General features: G+C 39.9%; 1 protein-coding gene across 1 annotated transcript in view; it reads left to right on the top strand.

Annotated features, from left to right (window-relative positions):
- The first annotated feature begins 6,265 nt into the window (after window positions 1–6,265).
- LOC121440951 (ATP-binding cassette sub-family G member 3-like) overlaps window positions 6,266–22,782 on the top strand; it is a 38,858-nt gene continuing 22,341 nt past the window's right edge. Inside the window, exons 1-6 of the mRNA XM_041642027.1 lie at window positions 6,266–6,468; window positions 8,958–9,017; window positions 9,650–9,764; window positions 10,301–10,453; window positions 17,707–17,843; window positions 22,376–22,527. Coding sequence (XP_041497961.1) covers window positions 6,266–6,468; window positions 8,958–9,017; window positions 9,650–9,764; window positions 10,301–10,453; window positions 17,707–17,843; window positions 22,376–22,527 — 820 coding nt within the window. The remainder of the gene's footprint in view (window positions 6,469–8,957; window positions 9,018–9,649; window positions 9,765–10,300; window positions 10,454–17,706; window positions 17,844–22,375; window positions 22,528–22,782) is intronic.

Raw genomic sequence — 22,782 nt, 5'->3', positions numbered from 1 at the left:
AGTTGAACAGCATGTATGATCAGCTCAGGGCCGCTTTCCTGACACCCCAGACATTCTGTTGACTGTTTCTGATTTAAGATGGATTGTATTTGAAAACTGTACGAAGTAGGAAGTCTCAGAAGAACTGCTTGAAGAAAATAATTAGGATTAAGATGGATTATGAAAATGAAAGAACTGGAAAGCCTATCTTGCATATGTGTGCATGTGCATGTGCATGTGTGTGTGTGCTCGCACACACACACTCAAGCTACATTCGTACATAGAAAATTAAAATTTCTTCTCCACGAAGATTATTGCCCGGTTCACTTCAGGATGTGAAACAAAAGATTAATAGTCTAGATGACTTTGGCTTCACACTTCTTCTCTTCAGGAATGACCTTCTTACAGTATAATTAACATCACACACCTCACCGACTTACAGTGCACAGTTGTGTGGCTATGGGAATATTCAGAGATATGCAAGCACATTTCCATTATCTACTCTGCTTATTTAATCCAGAGATGCTTTCCTACAGCTTCTCTTGGTATTTTCAGCGTGTGTGTTACACTGTGTGTGGAGATTGCAGGATAATTCTTGAGAGTCAGTTCTTTTCTTCCAGCTTGTTGAGGAGATCTCTCCTGTACTTTTTTTCATGCTGGGTCCTCCAGGGTAGCTGGCCCTTCAGCTTCCAGGAGATCTCTGTGCTAAAATACAAAGGCATGCCACTGTAGTCCCCTTTTCATGGCGTTATTGGATTGAACTCAGATCTTCCAATCTTGTTCAGCCAGCATGTTTTCCTGCAGAGACTTCTTGCTGGACCCTGGATGGTTTTCAGAGCTGTTTTCTTGGTATGTTTTTCAGAGGATCAAGTCCAGAGCCTTGAATGTATTAAACATTTCACCCACAAACAGAGTAATTTGACTTCTTCCTTTCCTGATTGCATGTCTCTCTCATCTTATTTCTCTGAGCATTCAAACCTTGTATTAGATAATAGTTCAGGGAATGGCTACCTATGGCTCTCGTTCTCTGGACTACTTCTTTTTGACTGGGGGCAACTGTGTCTTTGGCAGAACCTTGAGAAAATTGGGATATAATGAAGTCCAGGCTTGAGTAGTATCAGTCAATTATGTGAAACTGGGCTATCTCAGCCAGAAACCTTGAAGCTATTTTGGATGCAGAATTTTGAAGAGACTTTAACAGAGGGATTTTGAAATGCTGGATCATCTGTACCATCCATTTTCACTGGTGTTTTGGAGGCAGAGACTGCTCGTTCATTTACTAGCCACCCATATGCAAATAATCATATAGAAACTATATTCATTATAACACTGTTTGGTCAATAGCTTATGCATATTTCTAGCTCTTACAACTTAAATTAACTCATTTCTGTTGATCTGTGAATCACTACTAGATTGCGGCCTATTGGTAAGTTTCTGGCTGGTGGCTTGTGTCTTTCTCCTTCGGCAGCTCATGGCGTCTCTTTCACTTTGCCTACTTCTCTCTATGTCTCTGTTTGGATTTCCTGCCTGGCTTTACTCTACTAAGCCATTGACCATAACAGACCTCCTAAAAACGGTGACTGCAGACACGAAGGAAGAAGAAAGGACCCAGGAAGCTTTCACTGTAACCACTCCCTTCTAGGGAGCAGCAAGGTTATGCTGCATCACGGGGCCCAGGGTTAGAATCCTTGTCCCGATAGCCTTGTTCTTCCTAATCAGACCAGAAGCCTGGGAGTGTGGGAAGTGTACCCTATTCATTTTAGCAGCCACTTAGACAGGTAGAAGGACCTAGGGTGTGCATGGTCCCCTAAGCTTTCAGAAGTGTTCTCTCACTGAAGGAGGCCTTACTCAAGCAGTGGTTGTATGTGCTGAATAACTCAAAATGGATAGTACACACCTCACAAGGGTAGCTACAATTTCCACACTAGAGCACAGATCAAGATGTGGATATTTCATCACTCAGCTATTATAAGACAGTCATAGTAATTTCATAAGCAACTTCATGCCTTCTAAATTTATTAAGTGCTGTTTTCCAAAACCACAGATTACAGAGTACATACATTAGTAACAAGAAGAAATAAACTCCAGAAGCTAGAGAGCTGGTTTAGAGCACTGGCTGCATTTCCAGAGAACCAAGTTTCAAGTCCCAGCACTGACATGGCAGCTCACAACTATTGAAGCTCTGGTTCCAGGGGACCAGGCATCCTTATTTTGGCCTCCACACACACATATATCTCTCTCTCTCTCTCTCTCTCTCTCTCTCTCTCTCTCTCTCACACACACACACACAGACAGATATTCACACACAGATACACACTCACAGACATATACACAGATACCCATACCTCACACATACTCACAAACACACATTCACACATAGATACACTCACTCACAGACACACACACACACACTTCATGCTACCATGGGAAATCAAAGTCCAGGCCAAGGTCCCAGCTCAGAGGCTGACTCCCGAGCATTCCTCACACAGTGAAGAGAAAGTGTCAGTGCTTACAGCACAGAACAGCGTACATTCATCTACAGATATGACTTTCCTCCATAAAAATATACTATTCAAGAATATCAAACAACAAATAAAAAACCAAAGTCATTCACTGTTTATTTTATCCAGCTGCATGTGTCAAACATGAGTTTGCTATGCTAATTTTCATTACATATATATAGTTATTTGTGATGGAGTATTCCAATTATTAATATGTAGTTATCTTTATTTTTCCTAACTTTGGCTGGATATCTGCTTTGTCAGGTAGGAGTGGAGCTTTCTTGTCTGTTTGCTTAAAATGCTGTGTCCATCCTTTCCCTGTCAGTCTTCATATGTGTTTCCAGCTAGCTGAGTTTCCCACAGCAATAAACAAGTGGTCATTGTTTCCTGCTTTTCAATTCAGCCTGCCAGTTACATCTTTTACTCCAGAATTGAGATCACTTATATTTAGGTTAGTGTTAAAATGTTTGTACTGAATGAAATCCTGTAATTTGGCAGGCTTCTCTTCACCTTCTGACTTCCTGTTTTGGCTTCAATTGCTGTGTTCTTTTCTTTCTCTCTCTTAGATGTTTCTCTTTCTTAGATGTTTGCTGGCTCATTGGCACTTTGCTTTCGATTGTTGTGAGAAAACATCATGACCAAAAGCTACTTGGGGAGGAAAAGGTTTATTTGGCTTACACTTCCACATCATAACTTGGGTAGGAACTGAATCAGACCATGGAGGAACATGTCAATTGATGCAGGCAATTCTTCACCTGTGGATTCTTCTTCACAGATGACTCCAGCGTGTGTCAAACTGATAAAAGCTAACCACACACTTCCTGAGTTACTGCTGTTGATTCTTCAGAACTACAGGAGTTATTTTCTCCTGAGCTCTTGTGATTCTAGCTTTCTATCTTCTTCCTTTGGGTTTTTTTTTATTTTCCTGCGAGTGTCTTCTTCACCGCTGCCTCTGTGGTCATGCATTGCTTTAGCTATGCTCATCTTGAAGGTCTTTATAAAGGACAAATTTGCATGTACTCACATTGGTTGTCAGTTATTTTCTTTGAGGACTCAAAATACACAGTTGCATGCTCTGGGCTTCAGTGTTTCTGTCAAGGAAGGTGCTGCTGTTCTGATCGGTTTTCCCATCAGGCAACGTGTTAGTGACATGACTCTTCTCTGTAGTAGCTTCTGGCATTCTTTTCTTTTTCTACACTCTCTACATTTTACTAACAGTGTGATATGTCAAGAATATTTTCTGGTTCCATCTATGTGATGGTCTAAATGACCTCTGTACCTAGACATTCTTATCTTTCAATACATGTAGAGTACTTTAGGATAGTTCTTCAATGAGTAGGTTTTATATGCATTTAGTCTCTAATTCAGCATTCTAGTTTATTAAAATGTTCCTGTTTGGTTTGTCTGTGGTGTCCTGGAGGTCATCATAATTTTTCTTTATTCTTCTCTGAATGCAATAACTCGTTAACCTTATCTGTGAAGTCCTGGTATTTTTTAATCTTTCAGTTAATTTACTCTGTCGTTGATTATTTCTCCTGAATTTTAGAAATATATTTGTAAACTTTCTCAAAATTTCCACTTAATAAATCTCTCTTTCTTTATCATTTATATCCTATATTGTTTTGCTTATTTCATTAAGTTGTCTATCTTTCTGAAGTTGCAATCCTCTTAAAGTTAACCTCCTGAATGATTTCTTTAGCATTCTACCTAATTAAGTATGCTAAAATTCAGTTGCTGACACTTTATGATCTTTTGAGGAAGTGGTGTGACCTTGTTTCCTCGCATTCTTGTGCTTTGTTGTTGTGGTTGGTGCACCTGTGGGAGTGAGTGTGTTTTACACAGTGATGTGAGGACGTGAACAGTGAGCATTCATCTGCCAGGAGCTTAATCCTCAGCACTGGTCAGGATGGAGAAAGCAAACCTCAGTAACAACAACACCAGAGTCATCTTCTCCAGAGTTACTGTAATGGGCATAATAGAAGTAATGGGAAAAACCAACTCATAATAAAACATGGCGTTTGCAACTAATAAAGGTACAAACAATAATAGGATGTGTAGAAAGAAATGAGAGAAAAAAGGAGAGTAGAAGAGAAAAGAGAAAGAGATTAAAAGCAATACAGTTACCAACTTTAAAAAATGTATATAAAATAGATAAACCACAGGTGACCATCTGACAAACGGAAGGTGAGGCAGGAAGATCACAAATATGTGGAAAGTCTGTATCAAGGAGGATTATGTAAGCCACAGACAGATTTTTTTAAATATTAAAAACTTTTTTACATCTTGAAAATAACATACTATAGAAAAATTACACATAACGTTTCAGCATCTGGAAGACAGAGACTTGGAAGAGCCTCTCTTGATGCTCATAGAAATTTCCAGGTCTGGGGGCATCAGAGTTGTGGTTGGTGTGCGTCGTCCCCCTCTGCTGCCGTCTTCCAGGTTGGTGCTGTACACAGGTGCCTTGAGGAGCGGAACACCTCTCACGCTAAACACCTCCCGTCTCTGTACAGTCTTCTCCACAGCTAGCCCCAGAGGTCTTCGTGGCCTGTAGTCCAGGTAGGCACTTCTGTTTGTGGGTTTATCTAAACAAAGCAGTGTCTCCTGGATGCTTTGGGGGAAGTGGGGATGGCAAACAGAGCATGGAGAAGTTCTGGGAGCTGAGCTGTTTGCCTAAGCATTTTCAGATCCTATGCAGGAGCAAACCACCATGCAATGAGGAAGAAGCTGTAGAAATTGAGTAATCCTTTCACCCTGGTTATCAGTTCTCAGCCCCTGTCTGCTGTACACAAATTGAACCATGAGAAAGTCTCAGAAACCAATGAATGTGCCAGGCACCTGCTCTGAACTCTTGGGCTCAGCAGTCATCCAGAGGAGCCATGTCATCCTGGTTACAGGAGGCAGGGCTGCCTGTCCTCGTGCCTCCACAGCCTGAGCTAGGAGTGTGTCTCAGTCACTCCCTCCTGCACTACTGTTCCTCATGGCTGCCTACCCACCAGGGCATCCCGGGCACCATGACATGTGCTAGATGATTTTGGGTCTCACCACAGCTCAGACTCAGAGAATAAAAGCTCTGGATTCTAGCACTAGACACAAGGCAACAAACTCTCAACTTTGACCCGAGGCCTTCTGCTCACATGATCAGCCCTAATTGAAGTGTCCCACTTGAGCTCCCACTTGTTCAGATCACTTATGTCTGGAGTCAGCTCTGTGCTTTGGAGCAGTCTGCCCCAGGAAACATCTCTCTATCTTGAACTGACACTGTGCCTTGAACCAACTGAGTATTTATTGGTCACCCTGTTCCACAATAGCTCTCTGTGCATGTTCATCTGCTATGTGATTCTTCCTTCTATAATTCCACACATCTGCACATCTATGCACATACACATATACCAGCCTCTCCACACAAAGAGGTGCTGTGAAAATGGTGCCCACATACCTGCCTCTGAACTTACATTGTATCATAGATTATGCTTTTGAGGTAAGACAGATTCGTCCCCTCATCTGTCCTTGTCTTGCTTTATGAATTATGAAGAACATTTATACTGCACTCATTAGGGCTCATTTGTTTCTTAGGAGTTTGGTATCTAAGAGGAGTCTATGTCCTCAGTTATGTCTGCTTCTCATTGGGTCCTTAGGTGATCACAGCAATATGAACAGGACAAAATCTGCCCATGAGTGCCCAGTTTAAAATAATCCTGATTGTTCCATGTAATAATGTTTTTTTGTGTGGACCATCAACTTACTCTTGCTGTTCCTTCTACAGGAAGGAAGAACCTCTCAAGATGGCGTCCAATATTGACCCTGTTGCAATCCCAATGATAGAAAGCAATCCGAATGACCTTCCTGGAATGGACACCAGTGACCAGAACACATTGACAGGAGAAGCTGTGTTAAGTTTTCATAACATCAAGTATCAGGAAACAGTTCAAAGTGGCTTTCCATTTCGTAAAAAATCATTCATGATAGAAAGACTATCAAATATGAAGTATGTAAATAAAGAGACTAGTATATTGCATATTTTTTTCAACAGAGACTTTCTCTACTATCAACCAGCTGTGTGTGCATGTCTGTGTACGTGTATGTGTATGTATGTGTTAGTGTGTGTATATGTCTATCTCTGTGTATGTGTGTGTTCACATGTACAGATGTGTGGATGCTATGACACACCTGTGGCACAAGGCTGTTAGTGGACAACCTTGAGCCCTGGTCTTCCCCTTCTACCATGTTACAGTGTCCCTCATTGCTTACTGCAGTGTATGCCAGGCTAGCAGACTGCAAGTGTCCTGGGATTCTCCTGCCTCTGTCTCCCATCTCTTCATAGAGCATGGAGTTACAGGTGCCCACACTGCACCCAGCTTTATGTGAGTTCTGGAGTTTTAACTGAGGTTCTCACTCTCGCACAGCAAGTGCTTCACCAATGAACCCTCCCCAGCCTCACCTTGTTATACAGACAGATAGATACATGATCACAGACAGATAGATACACGATCACAGTGAAATTAATGCGATGGAGGCTGAAGGACAGCATAATGGATGAATGGCACAAAAGCTGGTTCTTTGAAAACACGAACAAACTTGACAAGCCCTTGGACATATTACAGAAAACAAAAACAAAAACAAATGTGAGAAATGGTTTTAACTCAATAAATTAAGGATGAAAAAGTAATATAAAAACCATACTGTTAACATCAAGAGATATGAGGGATTACTGCAAATTTAAATTCTACAAATTAGAAAATCTAAAAGAATTGTGTACACATCTATACACACATCCCCTCCCTAAACTGAACTGAGAGTTTAGACCAGGCTGACTGGGTCAGTTACCAGTGATGAGAAGAAGCAATGAGGAAGTCCCAACAGCATAAAGTCCAGGTCCTCAAATATTTGCTCAAAATTCATTAAGAGCTAAAAGCAACATTCCACACATTGTTCCATGACATAGAGAAGCCATGCTTCCAACCAATTCTGAGTACAGAGCACACATGCCAAGATGTCCCCACACAGTCTGCGTAGACTCTTCCTCCCGACCCCAACCATCACCTGTATTATTGGGCGCTGGTTGTTTCTGCTCCTCAGCTTACAACTTCCACCATTTTTTTCCTAAGAGGGGAATGGAAGGGCAAAGGATCGACACATTGTCTGGATATGAAATAACAAATGGGAGCCTAGCTATGCTTTCTATAAGAATATAGAAATATGGCTTTTTCAGCTGAATATTTACTACTCTGAATCAGTCAATCAGTGTTCTGAGACATAGTTATGTTTGTGCTGTACCTATACACCAGTAAATAATGTCCTCTACTTGAGGGATATTTTCCGATCCTAAACTGAGTGTATTATAATCTCTTTATCAGGAAAGGAAATCATCATTTCTGTGGGTGTGTATTTAGCTTTTCTGTTTTGATTAAGGTGGTGCTTTGTTGTTTGTTTTGAGTGTTACTTGGCAGTCCCTCCTGTCCTCTTTGTTGTTGTGAGTGTTACTTGGCAGTCCCCTCCTGTCCTCTTTGTTGTTGTGAGTGTTACTTGGCAGTCCCTCCTGTCCTCTTTGTTGTTGTTGTGTTACTTGGCAGTCCCTCCTGTCCTCTTTGTTGTTGTGAGTGTTACTTGGCAGTCCCTCCTGTCTTCTTTGTTGTTGTGAGTGTTACTTGGCAGTCCCTCCTGTCCTCTTTGTTGTTGTTGTGTTACTTGGCAGTCCCTCCTGTCCTCTTTGTTGTTGTGAGTGTTACTTGGCAGTCCCCTCCTGTCCTCTTTGTTGTTGTGAGTGTTACTTGGCAGTCCCCTCCTGTCCTCTTTGCTGTTGTGAGTGTTACTTGGCAGTCCCTCCTGTCCTCTTTGTTGTTGTGACTGTTACTTGGCAGTCCCTCCTGTCCTCTTTGTTGTTGTGACTGTTACTTGGCAGTCCCTCCTGTCCTCTGAGTGCTTCTTTCTAGTCTTTGAATTTCTACTTAAAATGGATTGATTTTGGTTTGATTCTATTTTAATAATAACGGCATGGCTACTGATATCCCGTAAATTCTTGTGATGAGGTTTACAAGGCAGCAATCAGGGCTATATGAAGATACTGACCATCAAACATTAGAGAGAAGCTATACTTGCTAATAGTTATATTAGCAAATATAGCCTTGACAGATAAAGGCTGTGTGTGTAATGGAGTCCTCCTGAGAATAGACCACTTGTTTCAAGGACACTGAACTTAGATGCTTGAACTATGTTTCAAAAAAGACAAGTCCTTAAACAATAAATAACAGAGGTTTTGTGATATCTGAAGCATTTTTTTCTGATGAATTTCCACTAGCTTTCAATATCTTTCATAAACAATAGACCTCTAATAATATTTAAATTTTCCTATGCATTTATGCTTATTTTCTGTGTACAGTTTTACCTAATTTCAATAGAATATTTAGTGTAAACATGAAAGTAATATAACTTCTTTAAAAATAGAAAAAATCAACCAATATCATTTTGTGTTTACAGTGGGATCATGAAACCTGGCCTCAATGCAATTATGGGACCTCAAGATGGGAGCAGATCTTTGTGAGTATAATGGAAAGCTTATGCAAGCCCACAGTATCCAGTTTCTGGGCTGTAAAGATCACTCCTATAGGAGTTATCTGAGTACTGTGTGAGTCTATCTGTGAGTGTGTAAGTCTGAGTCTGGTCCCATGTGCCATGGATAACATGTAGGAGGGTGCATTCTAATTTTATACCAAGAGCAGGAAGTCTTACCAGGTCACTTTACTGATAGGAAATGATAGAGTGTTGTGGTGTTGGGTCATATTATTATTATCTAATGTGGTGAAAATAATATTAGAATTAGAAAGATGAAGACATTTTCTAGAGACAAGAAATCATCACCAAGTCTAATTCTCAAAACACAGCAGCACATTACCTGCTTGAGTTTCCAAGGTCAGATAGCAGGGAGGGGCTGTCCTGTGAATCATGCCTTACATGCATAATTCTGGGCTGTATTAGAGCACATACTGAACAGAAAAGAGTGTGTGTGTGTGTGTGTGTGTGTGAGAGAGAGAGAGAGAGAGAGAGAGAGAGAGAGAGAGAGAGAGAGACTTCAGTTAAACTCATGCAGCATTTTTATTCTGAGTATCTGAAAGCTGATAGCTTTTATTGAAGGGACAAAGCAAACTACACAACATATGTAACCCTTGTAGGTTATTAGATGTCTTAGCTGCAAGGACAGATCCACGAGGATTATTGGGAGACATTTTGATAAATGGAAAACCTCGACCTGCCAATTTCACATGTATTTCTGGTTATGTGCCACAAGTAAGTACTGGTGGGTTTGTAATTTTAGATTTCCCCCTTGTATTGCTAGGTGCTCAGCTAATAGATTTGTGTGTTTCCAGTTCATTAGATGACACATTTATATACCCAATTTTCTCTACACCAGTTTTTCACAATGACTCATTAGCCTGAGGGTGGCATTATTAAATAGGAAGATGGGGAGAGATTGAAGTATGACATCTGCATCACAGTATTAGTAACTGAGCTGTGATTTACTTTTATAGAGGACTACTCTTGTCCATTTTGTCCTTCCTTCATCTTTCTCTACTGCTTAGATGTCTTCCTCAAATAATTGCAGGTAGCCGTCACCAAAATCGCTGAGCTTTACTTGTAAGGCAAATGGGAAGGAAGGTGAAAATTATTTCATCAGGTTCTCTACTTGAAATTAGTAAAACTGAAAACTTATTTTTCAGTGGAGTATTACCTTGTGTATGTTTTATATAAGGATTAGGTTACATTTGTTAGAATGTTTGTTTCACTGGTAACTATATTTAATTGAAATACCGTTTAACCATAAGAATGATGTTCCGATGTTCACGGTGACTGTGAGAGACAACATAGAGTTCTCAGCTGCTCTTCGACTGCCAATGACTATGACAAGAGATGAAAAAAGAAGGCGAATTAATGAGGTCCTTGAACTTCTGCATCTGGATAAAGTGTCAGATGTCAAGGTAATGTGAAGAAAATCTTGAAAGGCTCAGAGCCAAAAAAAAAAAAAATTCCCAGTATTAATAATATGATACCGCCATTACTTTTCTATGTGTGTGGTCAATGCGGCTGCTCTCTGTATTAATGGGTAAGTGACTGGTCACATGCTGTAGAGTAGAAACTGAGATGTGAAACCTTCTTTACAGTGGCAAACCCTGGGAATGGAGTGTGATCCAGCAGGGAAGAGTGTCCCTCACATGGCCATTTCAAAGTGCTCCTCACATGAGCCTCCTCTTCTCTCAGCCTTAAACTCTTGACTCTTCAGAAAATTGGACAAGTGCTTTCTTCCCCTAGAGGACTTGTCCTTTGTAGTTTCAGAATGTGCTTCTGTACTGACACAGGACGTGAGATGGAGAACTCTGGCTCTCTGCGTTTGTTCCCCTCCAGGGTTGTCCTTGGTCTCTTTAGCTTTTACTTCTCACATATGGAGTGTTTGTTATTTTCTATAGTCTTTCTTTTTGTGTTTTTATCTAAACCTGTTTGTGATGTCTAGTTTTAACTGTCAACTTGATACAGTCTAGAATCACCTGGAATCATCTAGCAGAGAGTCTCAGTGAGGAATTGTAGTAAGGTTGACTTGCAGGCAATCCTGTGGGTGATGGTCTTGATTAAGTAAAGCGGTGTGGACAGCCCCAGCCCACTTAGGCAATGCCATTGGGTTTAGATCCTCGGTGTTGTGAGAATGGGAAAAGTGAGTTGAACACTGACAGGCACGCATGCATTCATTCTCTTCTGAGCTCTTGACTGGATGTGACCGGCTGCCTCAGCTTCCTGCCTTGACTTCCCGGAAGTTGTCAACTCTACTTTTAAACTGTGTGTTGAAATAAAACCTTCCACTCCTTGTTTACTTTTTGTAAGACCATTTTATCTTAGTAACTAGATGGAAACCTAGGATATTCTTTTGCCCTCACTCCCTTCTTCCATATTCTGTCAATATTTATTACCAGCTACTGTGTCAGGATTTAATGATACAACCTTTGGCATGAGCAACAAAGAGTGGACCTGGTGACTCCTCAGAGGATTTGTGCAGGATCAGTAGGGGCAGTAGATAAGTGGTAGACAGCTTCATAGCTATTTATCTAACACTAACTAGTTCCATAGCTAGTTATCTAACACTAACTAGTTTCTTACTAACAAATGTTTAAAAGACTATTATGTAATACTTCACTCCTGAGTACTTAATTATTTTTAATTTTTAAAAATTAAGGATAATTTAGAAATTCTATTCTTGACTATCAAAATAAATAAAATCTTGGTATCCTTAGCCCTGTCAGGTATATAACCATTTGTAAACCCCAAATGTTTTTATAATTACATTGATTAGAGAGCTTGCTCATGCATTTATTTTATTATCTGTCTAGAGTTTTTCATCATTAGGGTTGTTTTTCTTTTCTTGTGTCCTCCAAATAATCCTACCTTTTACAATGACATCAATTCATTGAGAAGATTATATAGAGATGTCTGCTGAGCAGCCATTTGGAGGTATGGATGAAAATGGTCTTCCCAGAATAGGAATCTCATGGATTAACTCCTGTGGTGTCTCCTCCTTAGACGCAGTGAGGAATAGGAAGGTCTAGCTGTTAATTCTCATGATGCTTCTCTGCAGTCATTTATGAGAAGTTTGTTTTGTTGGCAAGAATAATAGAAAAGATGACATTTACTATGTTTCCTTTTTTCCCAAGTGATGGGCTTTGGTGTGCTGTGCTCTGTTTATTACATGGTTTTATATTGACAATAAAGTTCTTTCTTTTGTTCTCTTTTTAATAATAATTAGCCATTGCCCTAAGTTCTTTACTTGTTTTTTAAGGACAACATATGAAGATATTTATTAACTTCTTAAAGTCATGAAATGTAATAGATTGCAAGAACTTTAATATAATTTTTAAATGATAGTGTTCCAAAAAGTGTGTGTGTGTGTGTTCACCTGAATGCCTTAACACACACATGGAGGTCATAGGACACCTTTGTCATGGGTCCGTTCTCTCTTCCCACATTGTTGGTCTTGTTCTGCTGATGCCCTACACACATGCCTGACGCCCTGATCCACGTCCCACCTCACTGTAGTTACATCTTGATGGGGTTACACAGGCATTACACTGCTACCTCTTTATGTGCGAGTTCCAGGGATTGAACCCGGGCTTCAGGTTTGTGGGACAAGTGCTTTTTGCTGCTGAGACTTAATTCTCTTCAACATTTCACCAGATTTTGACTTAAGAAATGTAGAGGTGTTGGGGGAGGCTGCTTCTTTGTTTCCCAGATGTCCAGACTTTGGAAATAATCACACAAAAATCTGTATTAATTGCAATACTGTTTGGCCAATAGCTTGAGCATATTTCTGGCTAACTCTTATACCTTAAATTAACCCATTTCTCTTAATCTGTATATTATTGCCACATGGTTGTGGCTTACAGACAAGGTTCTGGTGGGCTCCAGCAGAGGTGTCTGTCTCCTGCGGGTGGCTACATACCTTTTGACTCCGCCTACTCTCTCTCTCTATACTCTTCCAGCCTGGCTTTACTCTGTTAAGCCATTAGCCAAAAGCAGCTTCTTTATTAACCAATGGCAATAAAGCATATTCACAGTATACATCACCTCCCACACCACCTACCCTTTTCTGTCTAAATAAAAAGAAAGGTTTTAACTTTAACATAGTAAGTTTACATATAACAAAATAGGTATCAAGCAAGAATTACAGTTTCAATATTTTTATATACTTTATCTTTTAGTATAACTAAGGAAAACTATAACTATCTATTCTCAACTCCATCAACGATACCAGAAGGATGTAGTATTACCTGAGTAAATAGGAAGTGCTTTGTAAGCAACTTCCAAAACTCTAGAATTGACAGAGACATCTTGCTGCCTGGACAGTCACCCGGAGTTCTTCTGTAACATTGCGGGCACCCATATACATATTACTGGCCTATAGTATCCTGCAGACATTTCCATGAAGCAGGAAATTTCAAAGACAGTTCCACCTGTACTGGCAGTTTGTCAGTCACTTTTTTTCTGTAACCTGCACAATATCTTGCAGACTCTTTCATGAAGCAGGAACCCTGAAGAACAGTCTCACCTTTAGGCAAGTTCAGCAGTCATTTTTCTGTGGGTCCTGCATATCCAGTTCACACAGCATAACATCAAGCAGTCCAGGCAAGAGCAGTTTCTTGTCCAAATGGCTAACAAACTCCATAAGGAGTCTCTTCAATGACCATCATCCTCTTGAAGTAGATTGGTGTTGCTAGGAACAGATGTGTCTCATTGTCATGAAAAGTTCTAAGTTTTAAAACATTTTAAATGGTATATTCTGAAAGGTTTGAAGATTATCTGTATAATTGAAATATATCTCTATATGTTTAGAAAATCTAACTAATATGACTACAAGCTTGATTATATACATGATTAACTATTAACATATATTTGTCAATTATACTTTGCATTTTAAAATGAGCTTTACAAACACAATACCTTTATCAAGAACACACACACACACAATTGAACTTAAATTTGTATCAATAAATCAAGATCCATATCCAATGCAAAGTATTCATCTCTATAGCATATCCCCCTTTAATGTAAACAAAACATTTATAAATAATCATTTAGGTATTTGGGAGTCATTCTCTACAAACTACTTCCTGCTGTTTATTGGGCGAAACATTTCTAGGGTTCACAGAGACCTCTCATGGGGTCTCTTGTTCCATCAAACTACATTAACCTGAAAGGAATCCACAGGTTCTCATCCTCTGTGGAAACACAAAAATACACATAATCCAGATTCTCTGTGTATATTTTATCTTTATGTGGCTTATTATTTTTTTACTCTTTCAATTTTATTTTATTTTGTTTTATTTTTTAGTTATAAACTGATTGCCCCATTAGCTCAGGCTTCTTATTCTCTCTTATAACTTTTATAACATTTATAAACTCTTATAACATTATTCTTGTTTATGTTAACCACGTGGCTTGGTACCTTATTCAGCGAGGCAGTCACATCTTATTTCTTCTGTGGCGGGGTCACAACTGCAAACCAAGCTTTCCTCTTCCCAGAATTATCCTGTTCTCTTTTTACTCTTTTAATCTGTACTCTGTCTCTTTAAAGACTTTATTTTTTTTAAATGATTTGCTTCTTTTTATAACTGACCATATTCTTTTTCTTCTCTCTCCCAGGCTTACATACATCTATCCAACACTATGACCCATTTAGAGGTTTTTTTTTTTTATCTGAATTTGTCTTTATTGCACCTCTGTAATCCTTCTCTAACCAGGACTGCTTTTTTCTTCTAAATGCTGAAAGGACGTGGCTAGGACCAACTTGGCGGTCCTGCCAGTCCACTCTGCCCAGTCCAGCACGGTGGAGGCGTGTTCACTGCCTCTGAGAGCCATGCTCACAGCCCCATTTTCAGACACACAGTGGGTTTATGTTGTCACTAATCAAGTTGTAGCACTCTGATCACAAACCTCATTCAAGTGCTTGGCCTCCTGAATGAGTCAGAGTTTGTGCTGGCAGCATGAACCAAGAAGCTACAATTTTGAAACTGCACATTTCTTCTGCTACTGCTGAATGAGGAAGACCACTTTTAGAGGAGCTTTCAGACTGATATTGTTTGATGGACCAAGAACCCCCGCTTCTGAGAGGTCTCTGTGAACACCTCCTAAAATTACTTCACCCAACAAAAAGCAGTTTGGAGAGAACTACACCCAAATTCCCTAAATGATTATTTATAAATAATAAATAAGGGGGATATGATATAGAGATGGGTACTGTGCTTTGGAATGGATCTTGGTTTATTGATAATTTTTTTTTGAATTTTTGAGACATGGTTTCTCCGTAGCTTTTGGTTCCTGTCCTGGAACTAGCTCTTGTAGATCAGGCTGGCCTCGAACTCACAGAGATCCCCCTGCCTTTGCCTCCCGAGTGCTGGGATTAAAGGCGTGCGCCACTACTGCCCGGCTTTATAAAAATTTAAGATCAATTTTGTTATATATTTATTTCTGCTCCTAATTAAGAAAGTGTGTTTGTGCAGTTCATTTAAAAATGCAAAGTATAATTAAGACATACCGGTTAATACATAATTAGTATAATAGTCAAGCTTGTAGTCATGTTAGTTAGGTTTTCTAGATTTGCAGAGAAATATTTTAGATGGATAAGTATTTTTCAAATCTTTCAGAGACCTTTAGAATATGGCATTTAAAATATTTTATAAACTTAGGACTTTTCATGACAATGAGACACATATGCTCCTGGCAGAATCAATCTACTTCAAGAGGATGAAGGTCATCAAGGAGGCTTCTCATAGAGTTTGTTAGCCATTTGGGCAAGAAACTGCTCTTGCCTGGACTGCTTGATATTATACTGTATGAACTGGATATGCAGGACCCACAGAAAAATGTGGTGAGACTGTTCTTTAGGGTTCCTGCTTCATGAAAGAGACTGCCAGACATTCTACATGACACAGAATAAGGTGACTGACAAACTGCCAATATAGGTGAAACTGTTTTTGAAATTTCCTGCTTTATGAAAAAGTCTGCAGGATACTATAGGCCAGTAATATGTATATGGGTGCCCGCAATGTTACAGAACTTTGGGTGATTGTCCAGGCAGCAAGATGTCTCTGTCAATTCTAGAGTTTTGGAAGCTGCTTACAATGCACTTCCTCTTTACTCAGGTAATACTATAGCCTTCTGGTATCTTTGATGGAGTTGAGAATAGATAGTTATAATTTTCCTTAGTTATACTAAAAGATAAAGTATATAAAAATATTGAAACTGTAATTCTTGCTTGATACCTACTTTGTTATATGTAAAGTTACTATGTTAAAGTTAAAAGCTTCCTTTTTATTTAGACAGAAAAGGGTAGGTGGTGTGTGAGGTGATGTATACTGTGAATATGCTTTATTGCCATTGGTTAATAAAGAAGCTGCTTTTGGCTAATGGCTTAACAGAGTAAAGCCAGGCTGGAATAGATATATAGAGAGAGTAGGCGGAGTCAAAAGCTAAGTAGGTACCCACAGGAGACAGACACCTCTGCTGGAGCCCACCAGAACCTTGTCTGTAAGCCACAGCCAGTGGCAATATACAGATTAAAAGAAATGGGTTAATTTAAGATATAAGAGTTAGCCAGAAATATGCTCAAGCTATTGGCCAAACAGTATTGCAATTAATACAGATTTCTGTGTGATTATTGCTGTGTGATTATTGGTTCTTGGCTGCTGGGAGCGAACAAGCGGCTTCTGCCAACATAGAGGGAATATACGGCTGCTGTAGAAGATTGAGTGTTGTCTTTCCAGCACAATAGTATACTTAATAATACCAGCTCTCTGGTTTCTTAGTGCTTACAGCAGCATACTCACTAAAGCTGTTTCTCACTGCAGCATTTTAGTAGAACATTGAGTAGTTCCTTACTCCTAAGTACTTACTTTTCATCCATAAAAATAAGTACATCTGCTTATTTATAAACTCTATTCTTAACTATCAATTAATGATTCTTTTATATCCTCAGCCTGGTCCTGACCACACTCATCCACATTCCCCAAACATCCTTTGTTGTATGTTGTCAGTAGGGCTTCATCATGGTTTTGATTATCACACTTAAAGAGACTTCCTCCCTAGTTCTGTGTCCTCCTAAACCTTGCTATTCCCTCTGTCTTACGCAATGACTTTGACTGGTACCAAGACTGTTCCAGTTTGATCTATAAACTATATGACCTTTTGAATTTGCCTACAAGGATGAATCATGAATTCTGTGATGCTGTACATTGTAAATAATGTCAATTCACAAAGACTTTAGGGAGTTAAAAAATCCTAATAAGGCAATGTGGCATTTTTGATAAAAAGCAATGTGTACATGTGTGTGTTCCTATGTATTGTGTTAGTAATGTGTGTATATGTTGTGTGTGTGATGTGTGATAGAGGAGTGCTAAGTGACAACTAAATAACTAGAGATAATACATCTTCTCCTGTCCCTTCTTCCTCATTCCTGAGACAGAGATTTCACTGGACCAGTCTTTGAGTGTGATAACTTATTACCTAGAACATGTGACTTTGTAAAGAACAAACAGTTTACTCACTTGGAAAAGAAAAACCTTCTCCCAGGTGCCCATATTTTTGCTTGTTAGAATAATGATATAACAAAATCTTGTATTGCTGAAACAGGCTTATTTGCCTAATAACAATGACTGGGCATTCTTATTGATAATGATGGTCATTGTTGTTTTAGCCTAGATCTAAAGAGCTCAGAAAAAGGACCAGTATAGCAATGGAGCTGGTCGCCGAGCATCCCATTTTGTTCTTGGATGATCCCACCACTGGCTTAGACTTGAGCACTACTACTGATGTCATCTCCGTCCTGAGAAGGTAAGAGCTGAAGGAACATTAAGTTTTCTTCTCTTAATAGCTGATCACAAGTGTGTATTTTGGGTGCAGGAGATTCATATGTAAGCAACAGAATTTCTCTCTTGTTTATTAGAGGGAAACTTGTATTAACAAGGATTACACATCAAGATCAATGAGACAGGAGCATAGGGAGGGATGATGAAGGTGCAGCACTGCTTTAAATAGCATGCCCCAAGTGAGCTGAGTGGGTGAGATCTGAACAGAGTGCTGTATAGAGGGAAAACCCATTTGTTCTGAGCATGTTTGGTGTGTCTGGAGCATTAAAGAGAACATGTTGACTAGAACCTGGTGTCCTGAGGAGAAGGAAAGTTGGTAGTTCTCTGGTAAAGACACCACAGACTGGGTGACTTGACAGAAGTTAAATTTCTCACAGTTCTGAATCCTGGAAAGAAGATTTTCAGGCATCCACAGGCTGTTTCTGCTGAGGACTGGGTCACTGAATTGTGGATGGTGTCTCTTCCATCTTCATGTGTTTATTCCCTGATCTCTTATATGGACACCAGTTACATTAGGACACACTAGTAATTTTCATTGAAACTTAATTACCGTTTTAAAGAGTCTGTCTCCATTATAGCCACATTTTAGGTTCTTAGATGTGAGGTCTTCAACAAATGAGCCTTTGGAAAGATACAGTTCAGTTCTCCACGTTCCTAATTGAAGTGAGGAGGTTGGTTGGGTTGGATGTAGATTGCCTAGACCACCTGAGCCACTGTAAGGACTAAGGTTTCCACGGCAGGGGATGTGGGAAAGCTTCTGAGTTTAGAGCAGAGCAGTGCATCATGGAGAAGGTTATACAGCAGCTCTATGGGGATGTAAAGATATCACCAGAAGACTGAGATGTGGGGGTTCCTTAGCTAGCATATTGTGGACTCTAGGTAGCTTCATATATAGAATAAACAGCATTATCTCAGAGATTGACCCTGGATGTGATGGCTGAGGGAATGACTGCTAAAATCTGGGTCCTGAACCTGGAAAAATGAAATAAAAGTACTGACAGTTCCTTTTTTCAAGAAAGAAGATGCCTAATGATGAAATATTTATAGAAAAAGTGTAAGGGTTATGTTTTGTCCAAAAAAAATAAAACATTTTAGAAATTAATAGAGTTTCAAACTGACTGGATAACTCCAAGAATCATCTAAGGATTTCCACATTCCCATGACCTAGGCTACTGCCTGTTGAACTCTATAGTGCTCGATGTCTTTCCTTCCTTCCCCTTGTTTTTTGTTTTGTTCTGACCTCATGGTCTGTTGTAGGAGGCCATTTGTTTGTTCCCAGATGTCCAGACCAGAAATAATCACTCTGAAACTATATCAATTTTAAATCACTGCTTGGCCTATTAGCTCTGTCTTCTTATTGGTTAGCTCTTACAACTCAATTTAACCCATTTCTATTAATCTGTGTATTGCCACATGGTTGTGGCTTACTGGCAAGGTTCTGTATGGTGGGGCTACACGGCTTCTCCTTGCTCTGCCTTCTTTCTCCCTGCATTCAGTTTGGTTTTCTTGCCTAGCTCTACTCTGTCCTTCCACAGGCCAAGACAGCCTCTTTATTCATTAACCAATAAAAGCAACACATACACAGAAGGACTTCCCACACCAATGGTCCATCACCCTAAATACTGCACCTCCAAGAACAAAGATCCCTTCCTCATTTAACCTTCCCAGTGAGGAAGTCAAAAAGTGGGGCCTTGCCATCATCTAGTCTGTAGACTCCTTGGGTATCACCACCTTTCCTGTCTGCCCCCTTTCCTGTCTGTTTCAGTATACTCTCTGTAATCTCTAAGGTCAGCTTCTTGCTTAAGTTCCAGTATTGAGTGCTTCTCTCTGTCTCTGTGTCTCATGCCATGGCTAGTCTTAGTGCATCGCATGGGGTCCTCTCATGTGTAGTTTCTCCCAGGGTCTGGGAGCAGACTCAGTAGGCCCTGATATGCTGTGTTCTCCCTGGCCTCTAACACTCCTGGAAGTGCGTCCTCCATGGTAGGAATATTTAATTTATTTACATTTGTTTATTTAGTGTATATGTATCTATATGTGTGTATCATGCAAGTAGAGGTCAAAGGGAATTTTGAGTGATTTGTCTCTCTCCTTCCACCAAGTGATTTCTGGGAACTCAACGCTTCAGACTTACCATCAGGTGTGTTTACACATTGATCCATCTTGCTTCCCTGGCTTGAATCTTGATCATCTCATCATTCTGGTGCTTCATGGCTTATATCATACTAAATTACTGTTTTTCCTTTTGTGATTATAAATAGTATGACATGGAAGACAATAGGTTGTTATTCCATTATTCTGCTCCTTATCTAATCTCTACCAGCCAGTTTTGGTGTAAATTTTTTCTGCTTTTGTTTTAATCACTTCACAAGCTTACATGGCTTTCTGTGTGGAATGGTGTCTCTCCGCAGTTCCTATTTTGCCCTTTTTTTTGTTTTTCTTTTTAATGATTTACTTATTTGTTTATTTATCTATCTATCTATTTATTTAGTATACAGTGTTCTGCCTGTATGTATTCCTGCAGGCCAGAAGAGGGCACAGATCTCATTACAGGTAGTTGTGAGTCACCATGTGGTTGCTGGGATTTGAGCTCAGGACCTCTGAAAGAACATTCAGTGCTCTTAACCTCTGAGCCATTTCTCCAGCCACACACTTCCTATTTTGTACAGTGTACTGTAATGTGTTATTCTTTATTATTCTAAGTATTAAAGTAATCAAAATCTGGCTAATGGAAGCCCCTTCACTGTGAGAATAATTATGTTTTTATTTCATAGGAATTTCAAGCAATATGTTTCAATCGTATTTTTCTTTTAATAAGGGTTCATATATTTAAAATAAAAATTTTTAAATTAAATTCTTTGACAAGACCTGGAGAGATAAAATAAGAGTTCAAATCATTGGTTGCTTTTCCAGAGGACTCAGTTACATTCCCTGAATCCCCATGGCAGCTCACACCAATCTGTAACATCAGTTCTAGGGGATCTAATGCAGTCTTCCCCGCTCCACATGCACCAGGGACACGTGGTAACAGACATACACTCAAGGCAAGACATCCTTCTTTATGTACCTATGTCTTCCTCCCTGTTTCTGCTTCTTCCTACATTCTCCCTTTCTCAAACACATTCAGGCACACACAATCCTTGCTGTGTAGCAGTGAATCTCATAGTTTCTCGGACAGACATTTTCATTCATACTCTGTACAGCTTGTTTTTTCTCTTCTTAGGTGCCTCTCTTGTTTTACCTGCAGACGGCCTGCAAGTCTGTTTTCTCACAAGGGATCCTGTCTACTTCTCTTCCACCCTGTGTTGGTATTACTGTCTGGCCTGGCTGATTTGAGGAAGTGGTGACACCTCAGAGCATACACTTATGAGACACTTGTCTTGAGGTTTCACAGTTTGTCACTTTACTCTGTAGCTGAGGCTGATCTCACGTTCTTGTCTCTGCCTTCTAAGCTGGAGCTCAAGGTGTGCACTGCACTTCACAGCTTTCTCATTCTCGTTTCCATTTCTCCCTCCCCCTCCCTTTTCTCCTTTCCTTCCTTTTTTCCTCCCTCCCTCCCTTCCTTCCTTTTTTCTTATCCCTCTCTTCCTCCCTCCATCCTCTTTCTCTTCTTCCCTTCCAACCGCTCTCTTTTATTTTTTCTGTTTGTCTTTCTGAAACAGGGTCTCTTGTAACCTAGTTGAGCCTTGAATAATGGATCCTTCCAAGTGCTGGGGTATTACAGATATGCCATACCCAATTTTATTAAAAATATTTTTTGTATATGTTTCAAATACTGTTTTTGGTTATTGATTCTCCTAACAGAAGATATGACTTCCTGAAATGGACATTCAGCTTATTTTTTCATGTTATGGAATTAAACCAACAATCAAATCCTAGGTTCGCCCCTCACTAACTGTGGCCCCTTGGTCTGTTGCTTGACATTTTAAGCCTTATCAAAACAAAGGGGAAATTATATTAGAATTGCCTTATGCCGACATTGTGAAAACTGAAATTATTGCTTCAGTGTTTAGCGGAAGAGCAAGTGGTTAGGACTGTGAGTCACATCATCAGAGCAGTGAACACCAATTCCTGACGAGGCAGAAAGTGTGAACGATTGTCGGGAATTGTACATACAGTCACAGCTGTAATGTTTGCTCTGTCATTGCTTCTCAAGCTTGGGTGAACCTGTCAATCAACTGGGCTGTCTGTTCATGATATGGATTCCCTGCACTGACTCCCAGATGTTCTGACTCAGTGTCTGAGAAGACAGCATCGGGATCAACGTGGTAACACTTGAGTGCACTACTGACGTCCCACATGTTAGACGTCATAAACTTTTAAATTAGAGCTTTAGCTTGGTTTTGCTAGCAGATGCATAAGACAAGTGAGATGAAGTATTTTTTAAGGAAAATTCAAGCTTAAATGAGAACAAACATAACTTCAGGAATAAAATATTTTGTCGAGAACTTCAAGATTTCAATGTTCAGTGACTTATGACTTTTCCCTCTTTAAACTTAGGATGTCTATGAGGGGACGGACAATCATCTTCTCCATTTATAGGCCCCCATATTCCATATTCAGATTTTTTGACAGCCTCACCTTAGTGGCCTCAGGAAAAGTCATGTTTCACGGGCCTGCACAGGAGGCTTTGGAGTACTTCAAATCTGCAGGTATGGCGGGCTTTGCCGTTAGAGCTCCTTCATTCTCGGGATCTGGGGAGAGAAGAGGGGTCCTCAGGAATGCTGCTTGGTCCTCAAGCAGACTTACTGTGTGTGGGCTTCTCCATTTTAAATACCTTTGGTTAATTTGCTGACAGGGTTTTGTTAGTTGTGCAGCATGGGCTTGCTGTGCAGGTCTCTCTTTCTCCTTTCCTGTATCATGCCTGTGTACAGGATTTTTGCTGAAGGTTCTGTTCTGCTTCCCAG

This window comes from Microtus oregoni, unplaced genomic scaffold, assembly GCF_018167655.1.
Source record: "Microtus oregoni isolate MIOR12 unplaced genomic scaffold, Mior012 000072F_ref0000427, whole genome shotgun sequence".
NCBI lineage: Eukaryota > Metazoa > Chordata > Mammalia > Rodentia > Cricetidae > Microtus > Microtus oregoni.
Note: the sequence above shows the minus strand (reverse complement) of the source record. Positions and strands in the feature narration are given on the sequence as shown.